Raw genomic sequence first — 10,000 nt, 5'->3', positions numbered from 1 at the left:
CTCCAGAGGGGACCTGGGAGTCTGTTTGAAGTTTCACTGCTAGTTTACCGTGACACACTAACTCCAAATAACGCTGTTTCCTTCGTCCAGCAGTGAAAGCCAGTAGTTTCTACTATGCGTCACCAGCTATTTGATGATATTGGGGGGTCATATCTGCCGTTGCTCCTCGCTGTGTGTGCGTCCTTCTCGGTCGAACATCTAACCCTCCACGCTGGTCTAATCCGAGCCCTCTGTTTTCCCTCCAAAGGTCCAGCGTCCTTGCTGATCGTCTCCTCTCGGTACCGGATCGGACGCCATGATGGGTCTCGCGGACGGCCCCGTCGCGAGGTTGGCCGTCGTCACGGCGATCCTCCTCCTCCAGCTCCACCCGTCTTCAGCCGGTGCCCCCGCCGAGCAGAACCTGGGCTCCGTCTCCGCCGTGTCCAATAACAAAACCGAATGCAGCAAGCCCGAGCAGTGTGCGAAGGGGGTGGTCCTGCCCATCTGGGAGCCGCAGAACCCGTCCTTCGGGGACAAAGTGGCCCGGGCCACGGTGTACTTCGTGGCCCTGGTCTACATGTTCCTGGGCGTGTCCATCATCGCGGACCGCTTCATGGCCTCCATCGAGGTCATCACGTCGCAGGAGAAGGAGATCACCATCAAGAAGCCCAACGGGGAGACCACCACCACCACCGTGCGCATCTGGAACGAGACCGTCTCCAACCTCACCCTCATGGCCCTGGGCTCCTCGGCCCCCGAGATCCTGCTGTCCGTCATAGAGGTCATAGGTCACAAGTTTGAAGCCGGCACGCTGGGCCCGTCCACCATCGTGGGCTCCGCCGCCTTCAACATGTTCGTCATCATCGGGCTGTGCGTGTACGTGGTGCCGGACGGCGAGGTGAGGAAGGTCAAGCACCTGCGCGTCTTCTTCGTCACGGCCAGCTGGAGCATCTTCGCCTACATCTGGCTCTACCTGATCCTCTCCGTCATCTCGCCCGGCGTGGTGCAGGTGTGGGAGGGGCTGCTCACCTTGTTCTTCTTCCCCATCTGCGTTCTGTTCGCCTGGGTGGCCGACCGCCGCCTGCTCTTCTACAAGTACGTGTACAAGCGCTACAGGACGGGCAAGCAGCGCGGCATGATCATCGAGACCGAGGGGGACCGCCCGCTTCCTTCCAAGGTACGCTGCCCACAGACGAGCCTCCTCTCCTCGGGTGATCAGTGGATGATAATTAGGCCGAGGAGCAGATTGCGTTGAATTGCGTCTGAAACAATGATCCGCTGTCTCTGACTGGACGCCGGCCGAGATGAACTCGCACAGTTCTAAGTAGCCTCACGTTCTAACGTCCTCTCCTGACTGCTCTCCTCCGCTCTGTGTGATGCATGTAATCACCCTCTGAGCTGCCGTGCGGTACATTTACTGTCTGTTCCTCAATAAGTGATCCGGTTGCTCTCTTTTAATTATTGAGTTCTCCGTTGATACACGGAGAACTCGTCCACCTCAACTTGGCTGAGCTGGCTCAAACCCAACAGCGTCCCCGAGGAGACGGCCCGTTCATTTAGAAGTTTGAAATTGCCGTCGCGCTTCTAGAGCCGAACGATCGCAGATAAAACTGTAAAAAGAGCTTTCAGTGAATGCGAGAAGGAGCCCTCTGCTCGCAGAGAAACAAAGTCCATATTCATGTATATATGATATATACTGTATGTGGACAGGTGTTGAAAGTGAGGAGTCTTTGGTGTGATGTCACACGTCGGGTGTAGGAGGAACCCGGATGACGTGTTCTGATACGTTCTGGTTGTTCCAGGACTCTCACACCGTCCTCCTTGATGCACAGCAGTGTTTCACTCCAGAGCCTCCAACAGCGGCCTGATTCCCACCTCTTTCTCTTCCAGGTGGACATCGAGATGGACGGCAAGATGCTCAACTCTCACGGAGTCGACTTCCTGGACGGCTCGCTGGGTTTGGACATCGACGAGAAGGACCTGGACGAGGATGAGACCAGGAGAGACATGGCCAAGATCCTGAAGGAGCTGAAGCAGAAGCACCCGGACAAGGAGGTGAGCCCACCTGGGGCAGAGGCGCCGGGTTGAAGCCGCCCGTTGGCTTCCATTGCGGCGGTGATTATGGCGACGCGGCTCATCGCAGCCTCTCAGATTGATGATACGTGAGAAACCAGGAGTTATCAGAGAGAACAGAGTGGCCATTAAAATCCACACGTAGAACTAAAACGATAAAAACTCACTTTCCTAAGGATGATAAACATATAGATGAAGTGTTTGTTTGGACGTATAAGGCCGGCCTTCAAATAGAAATACCGCCTTTAGTGGAGAATTAAAGAATCAAAGCCGTAAATGAAGAAAACAATAAATACTGCTTTAAATTGACAATGCCTTAGAAATAATACATTAAATAGTAACTCCTGATAACAGCCCAAAGAGTAAAATCAGGATGTCTCTTCTCTTCCACTCGGTCGCTTTGCAGACTTCTTTATTTAAAATAACAGCATCGACTACGGCGTCATCGGCCTCCCTCTGCTGAGATGTTCTTATAAGCTCCTCAAACACCATTTGTTTGTGAGGCCGCTGCTCTTCCTGATGTCAAGCGTGACTTATTTACCCAGACAAGCTCCGTGAAGCTGTGATCCAGCGGGACGGCGTCTGCCCGTGGTCACTGACAGCGTTCTGCGACCAGCGGTCGGCCTTTTAAACGCGCTGAAGACCTTTTCCCGCTGTGTCTGTGTTCTCCGACCAGGTGGAACAACTCATCGAGCTCGCCAACTACCAAGTCCTGAGCCAGCAGCAGAAGAGCCGCGCCTTCTACCGCTGCCAGGCCACCCGGCTGATGACGGGCGCCGGCAACATCCTAAAGAAACACGCCGCCGATCAGGCGCGAAAGGCTGTCAGCATGCACGAGGTGCGCTCCGACGTCGCCGACAACGACCCCGTCTCCAGGATCTTCTTCGAGCCCTGCTCCTACCAGTGCCTGGAGAACTGCGGCACGGTGGCGGTGAACGTGGTGCGCCGCGGCGGCGACCTGGGCAAGACTATTTCCGTGGACTACCGGACAGAAGACGGCACAGCCAACGCCGGCTCGGACTACGAGTTCACGGAGGGCGTGGTGGTCTTCAAGCCAGGCGAGAGCGCCAAGGAGATCCGCGTGGGCATCATCGACGACGACATCTTCGAAGAGGACGAAAACTTCCTGATCCACCTCTCCAACGTGAAGGTGCTGACCTCCGAAGGGGAGGAGCCTGGGGACGGCGAGTCGGCCAACCACGTGGACTCTGTGGCGTCCCTCGGCCTGCCCGCCACGGCCACCGTCACCATCTTCGACGACGACCACGCCGGCATCTTTACCTTCGAGGAGCCCGTGCTCCACGTGAGCGAGAGCGTGGGCACCATGGAGGTGAAGGTGCTGAGGACGTCGGGGGCTCGCGGCGTGGTCACGCTGCCCTACAAGACGGTGGAGGGGACGGCGCGGGGCAGCGGCGAAGACTTTGAGGATGTTCACGGCGTCCTGGAGTTTCAGAACGACGAGATCTTGTGAGTAACAATTTTAAGTGTTCATTTGATTTGTGCAGCTGTGCGTCTGTATTTATTGTCGCTCGTGATGGTGTCATGGTGTGATGATGATGAGGGTGTGATGATGCTGATGGTGTGATGATGCTGAGGGTGTGATGATGCTGATGGTGTGATGATGCTGAGGGTGTGATGATGATGAGGGTGTGATGATGCTGATGGTGTGATGATGCTGATGGTGTGATGATGCTGATGGTGTGATGATGATGAGGGTGTGATGATGCTGATGGTGTGATGATGCTGATGGTGTGATGATGATGAGGGTGTGATGATGATGAGGGTGTGATGATGCTGATGGTGTGATGATGCTGATGGTGTGATGATGCTGATGGTGTGATGATGATGAGGGTGTGATGATGCTGATGGTGTGATGATGCTGATGGTGTGAGCGTGGTGTGGTGGTCACGATGAGCAGCGGACTGCTAACCAACTAGCAGAATCAAGGACCCCCCCCCCCCCCCCCCGTGTCTCTTTCTACTACTTCTGTCTCCTTCTGGTTTAAGTCCTTTCACTCTGGCTTCTCGTCTCTGTGGGTTCACACTGATCCACGACGGAGGAGACAAGCAGTGCGCGTTTGAATGTCAGGACGAGGAAATAATTGGATAAAAAGAGAAGTTTTGTCAAGCGAGGCATTTGAGGGGAAACCTAAAGGGGGGCTGGTGCAGCAGTCAATGCTACCAATGCTAACAAGGAGCATCCATCTCTGAACTTAATTAGGATCCTCGGCGGCTTTCACCGACGGCCTGTCCAGATGTCTTTCTCCTGCACGAGAACCTCCCAGACACCTTTTGCAAACCCTGAAGCATAAAAAGAGTCTTGTGGCAGTTTGTGTCGTCCAGGACGTCAGTGTGTCGCTTCACATTCTTCCTTTAACAAAGATGGCGCCTCTCATGATTTGCACATTGCAGTCGGACATATTGCGAGTTTTGATAAAGATGAATTTGTGTTCCAGCTCTACAGCTCAGAGGCTCCTCGTCACGCTGTACAATGGCTCCGTTATGACTGCAATTCAGTAGCTTTCCTTAAACAGGTGTTTAGATCTGTAAACCTCCGCCCATGTCCAGATGCGGGTGGCGTTGTCCAATGAACCTGATGAAGCTGCAAAGACTGAGTGAAGGTGGGGAGGTGGAGGCACTCGTGGAAAAGCAACATGAAAGTACCAAAGACAGAGAGATTGTCTCTTTGCTATCGGACAGAAGAGAACAGCTGATTATGATTGACAGCACCAAACAACAGCAAGGAATTTATGAAATGAACGCGGACGCTGTCTCAGTCTCAGGTGGGACATTTCTTCTGCTTCGGTCTGCTGGCCGTTCAGCCTGAGGGCGACTGCGTACTTCCCCCAGCGTTCAGTTCTTACAGCCACGACTAAGTGGGTTTTAATAATGTCCAAATCAAATGATGGACTGTCCTCCGCCGGTTGTGGTAACTCACTGTGTGTGTGCGCCTGTATTCTAGTGTGTGTGTGTTTCCTGGGGAGAGACCAGAGGTGGAGATGAGTGACTGTTCTCTGAAGTGGAGCCATTTTGTAACCAGAAATCAGTTTGACTCCCACGCGGCGTCCTTCACGGCCGCCGAGCAACTAATGTCCCCTTTCTCTTCACATCTCTGCAGATCACAGATACCTTGAACGTAGAAGTATTTTTTTGCGTCATCATGGGGGGGTATTTATTTCCTTTGGTTACATCCAGTTGTTACATTGTTGCGTTACATTATGTCACATTGTGATGTCACACTGATGCGTCATAAAACGCTGATGTAAAACATTGTTTTAGTTCAGAATCGTACGATGATGCTGAGATACAATGATGAGACAGTAGCGCCGTGTCTCTCCTCGTCCGGCCACAATCACAGGACACAGGACAAGATTCTGACGGTGTCCCGCTATGTGACGCTATTGTTTTTTCGAGTAAACACATTAACTCATTGACCCCGAAAGAACAGCTGTTCGGCGCTCGCTGGCCAACTTGCTCGTAACTGGCCGGCGAGTTAGCTTGTTAGCGCGTTAGCAAGTTAGCTTGTTGTGACTGCTAGTGTTGCCACCAGACGCTCGACAGACTTTGCAATTAATCGTTTTCTGATCCAACTTACGTTGAATATTCCAAAAGCAAACGGCTCCCCTGTTGGGCATAAGTTGTGTTATCGCAACAGCTTTACTTCTTGTTGTGAGCTTTACCCAGCATGCAGTTCGGTGGGGTCATTTTTATAAATGTACAATTATTAGTGTCCCAAGCTGTTTTACCCTGTTAAAGGTACACCGCCCAGCACTACTACAGTCGCCTAACAACTGACATCAATGGTGTTTTGTGTATTCAAATGCTAAAATATTACTGCTGACTGTATCTAAAGCTAAAGCAAGTTGGGGGTATAAAAGGCATATCTAAGATGTAAAATGCTGCACACACGTTTCCAGGCTTCAGGCGGATCTGAAGCACGAGCAGGCTGTACTGAGCGTTGTCTTCTCTCACCTTTTAAATATGGTGTGAGTTGCAGACACATCGAGGCGATGAACGTGGTTTTGCTGTTGACATACATTTATATATATAAATCTCGTCCTACCTCGACGGACGCACCTACCGGGTAACCTGGAGAGGATCTGTGTCAGAACCTTGTCCTCTTGCTACTGGAGTTCCTCAGGGTTCCGTCCTGGGTCCCCTCCTCTTCTCGCTCTACACCAACTCTCTCTGCGCTGTCATTCGCTCGCATGGCTTCTCCTACCACAGCAATGCTGATGACACCCAACTAGTTCTCTCCTTCCCTCACTCGGATCTCTGCCTGTCTGACTGACGTCTCTCAGTGGATCCGCCCACCATCTGAAAATCAACCCCGACAGACGGAACTACTTCTCTTTCTGGGAAAAGATTCTCCTACACAGGACCTGACTGTTAACTTTGAGACTCGGTGTTAACGTCCACTCTGACTGCAGGAACCTCGGCGTGACATCGACAGCCGACTCTCCCTGACTCCAACATCACTGACACCACCATCCTGTAGATACTCGCTCTACAACATCAGGAGAACACGTCCCCTTCTGTCCCACATAAGATTGATGTGCCGCTGAGCCCTGAGTACGTCCCTACAGGGACCAGCAGAGGACGTCTTCTCTGATCCACATAAGACGGCCTCCAGGCTGATCCTACCCTGATTGTGCTCCTCTGACGGAGAGACGGAGGAGGAGGGATGACTGCTCAGCTAGAGACAGATGAGTGACGGGAGGCGGGACGGGGGAGGGGGGAGGAAAGTTTTAAACCTCCTGCGTTGTGGCCTCACATTTCTCTCATGTGTTCTGTGAGCGATGAGGTGTGTATGTGCGTCTCTGTTAGAGACGTCTGGGCAAACTCACAGCAATCAGCAATGTCAAATTATCTCCAGCATCCGTCCTCACTGGACATCACAGAACAGTCCAGCTCTGCCCGGTGTGTGTGTGTGTCTGTGTGTGTGTCTGTGTGTGTGTGTGTACTCTGCAGTGGGTCTCCATGACAACGTGACCAATACCCACCAATCGGTAGGGGAGGAGTCACACGAGTGCTTCTGCTCCCATTTCTGTCTTCATCTTGAGACAATGATGCTTTTTACCAAAGGAACTTTTTAGCACAATTTATTTTCCCCTGAAGTTGTGATTGAAACTAAACTACGATAACTTCTGAACCCACAAGAAAATGAACAATTTAAAGTTGCATGAATAAATTGAAACCCTGTCAAAACAAAATATAACTTATGAAGACAAAACCTACAAAAATAGGAAGAAAAATAAATGACAAGAAGCACAACAAATATGCAGAAAATCCAACAAATCAACAATCCAGTACAAACATATAAAAAGTAAATGATGAGAATCATTTTTCCCACAGTTCACCACGCTAGTCGACATCGTCTAAAAAGCACCATCGCCCCGTCTCAGGGTGGAGGTCTCCTCCACGGAACCTTCCAGCGACTCTCTTCTGCTTCTGGAGGCTCCACTTCACACAAAATGGGTCAGAAATTCAACCTGCTTCTCCAGAAGCTCGATGAAGCCCCGTGAAGCCCCGTGAAGCTCCATGAAGCTCCATGAAGCCCCGTGAAGCTCCATGAAGCTCCATGAAGCCCCATGAAGCCCCATGAAGCCCCATGAAGCTCCATGAAGCCCCATGAAGCTCCATGAGGCTCCATGAAGCTCCATGAAGCTCCATGAAGCTCCATGAAGCCCCTTGAAGGTCCATGAAGCCCCATGAAGCTCCATGAAGCCCCATGAAGCTCCATGTCGCTAGAAGGAGACGTGTCCCTTTGTGGCTCGCAGGAGAGATGAACGCTTGATCAATCACAGCTTGAGTACAGTACACACACACACACGCACACACACACACACACGCACACACACACACACACACACACACACACACACACATACACACACAAACATTGAGGCCAATTATGCAATTTTCATGAACTGACAGCCAGTAGAGAAACACGGTACGGTCGACAATCAAATTAGTTTCCCCTCCTCCCACACACACACACACACACACACACACACACACACACACACACACACACACACACACACACACACACACACACAGCAGACTGGGGCTTCACACTCCGATGACGAGCACAGATTGGCCCTTTTGAGAAGCTACGCAAACACAACTTGTGTGTAGACATAGTTGTTCACATGGGGGGTCCTGAACCCTAAACGTCCGTCCCACTCGATGATGTCACGACTTCATGTGGATTCCGGCCCGTAAACACACACACGCATCAGCAACGTACGAGATGGTAACGAGCCATGCGGAGGTTTGTAGGTCACATGATTTAAACACACACACACACACACACACACACAGTCGCTCTGTGAGAGCAGCATCAAGCCCAGTTTATGCTTCTGTGTTTTCAGAGACACGCAAGACCCCCTTGCGTGTCCCTTGCGTGTCCCGCAACGCTGTGATTGGTCCACTGACTACGTCCTTTACGGAGTCTCACGTCTCCGTTTTCACAGCACAATGCGGCCGTTATTAAAAGGAAGGACGTTTACCAGAGAACGGATCAGATTGAAGAGCTTTTAAATATGAGCACTTGTACAAGCCGTCATTGGCGGACTATGAGGACGCCGGATGGCCTCTGATTCATGGAGGGAGATCTCCACAAACGAGGGAACAAAGTCGTGGAGGAAAATACGGGACAAATGTGTCCTTGATGAAAAGCAGCAGTGTGGATGCACGGGGCAATAAAGTCTATGATCAATAAATAAAGCAACCAGCGACTTCCACACACAAAGACGTGACTCTCCAGGTCGTCTTCTACAAAACACGTGACTCCACCTGTTGTTCTGGAGGTGAATCGCTCTGCAACACACGCAGGACTTTACAACCAGGAAGTGAAACCAGTAAGTGAAGACGCAGAAACACGCGGCGGCCGTCAGTTAGCAGAGGAAGACAACAAGAGTCTTTTCTGTTGACAGTAGGACAGATTGTTGTGTACATATGTGTGTGTGCATGCGTGTGTGTGTGTGTGTGTGTGTGTGTGTGTGTGTGTGTGTGTGTGCGTGTGAGACACACAGAGGTTGTGCTCAAGGTGTGATGGTTGTGTTCTCATGTCACAGAGTACATGGTAATAACACCTCTCTTGGCAGACCCACGCCTGTTACTGTGTGTGTGTGTGTGCGTGTGTGTGTGTGTGTGTGTGTGTGTGTGTGTGCGTGTGTGTGTGTGTGTGTGTGCGTGTGTGTGTGTGTGTGTGCTCAACGACGCTCTGATTAGTGGAATACAAACTACCCATAATCCTTCTGTGTCGACTACCTTCTTGCCCACGAAGAAGAGTGAGCCTCTTCCACTTCAGGGTGCGTTTGTTTTCAACACCTAAAGAGGATCAATGCTGCTTCTCTTTCTGAGTGATGGCTGCTGGACTTTTGTCTTTTTTTTTTTTTGTCAAGTACAGCTGAATAACAAAGAGAGAGGGAGGGTGGAGAAAGGAGGACAGAGAAACAAGGACGGAGAAAGGAGGGTGGAGAAAAGAGGACAGAGAATGGAGGCTGGAGAAAGGAGGACAGAGAATGGAGGACAGAGAAAGGAGGACAGAGAAACAAGGACGGAGAAAGGAGGACGGAGAAAGGAGGGTGGAGAAAAGAGGACAGAGAAAGGAGGGTGGAGAAAGGAAGACAGAGAATGGAGGGTGGAGAAAGGAGGACAGAGAATGGAGGACAGAGAAAGGAGGGTGGAGAAAGGAGGACAGAGAAACAAGGACGGAGAAAGGAGGACAGAGAATGGAGGGTGGAGAAAGGAAGACAGAGAATGGAGGGTGGAGAAAGGAGGACAGAGAAAGGAGGGTGGAGAAAGGAAGACAGAGAATGGAGGACAGAGAAAGGAGGGTGGAGAAAGGAGGACAGAGAAACAAGGACGGAGAAAGGAGGACAGAGAATGGAGGGTGGAGAAAGGAAGACAGAGAATGGAGGGTGGAGAAAGGAGGACAG

General features: G+C 51.4%; 1 protein-coding gene across 3 annotated transcripts in view; it reads left to right on the top strand.

Moving 5' to 3' along the window:
- Nucleotides 1-10,000, top strand: part of slc8a1b (solute carrier family 8 member 1b) — a 44,823-nt gene that overhangs the window by 4,097 nt on the left and 30,726 nt on the right. For all 3 annotated transcript variants that reach the window (XM_078104313.1, XM_078104314.1, XM_078104312.1), the window contains exons 2-4: nucleotides 248-1,156; nucleotides 1,870-2,034; nucleotides 2,729-3,519. In XM_078104313.1, the coding sequence (XP_077960439.1) occupies nucleotides 296-1,156; nucleotides 1,870-2,034; nucleotides 2,729-3,519 (1,817 nt within the window). In that variant the 5' untranslated portion in view covers nucleotides 248-295. The remainder of the gene's footprint in view (nucleotides 1-247; nucleotides 1,157-1,869; nucleotides 2,035-2,728; nucleotides 3,520-10,000) is intronic.

The sequence above is a fragment of the Gasterosteus aculeatus genome, chromosome 6 (genome assembly GCF_964276395.1).
Source record: "Gasterosteus aculeatus chromosome 6, fGasAcu3.hap1.1, whole genome shotgun sequence".
NCBI classification, from domain to species: Eukaryota; Metazoa; Chordata; class Actinopteri; order Perciformes; family Gasterosteidae; genus Gasterosteus; species Gasterosteus aculeatus.
Note: the sequence above shows the minus strand (reverse complement) of the source record. Positions and strands in the feature narration are given on the sequence as shown.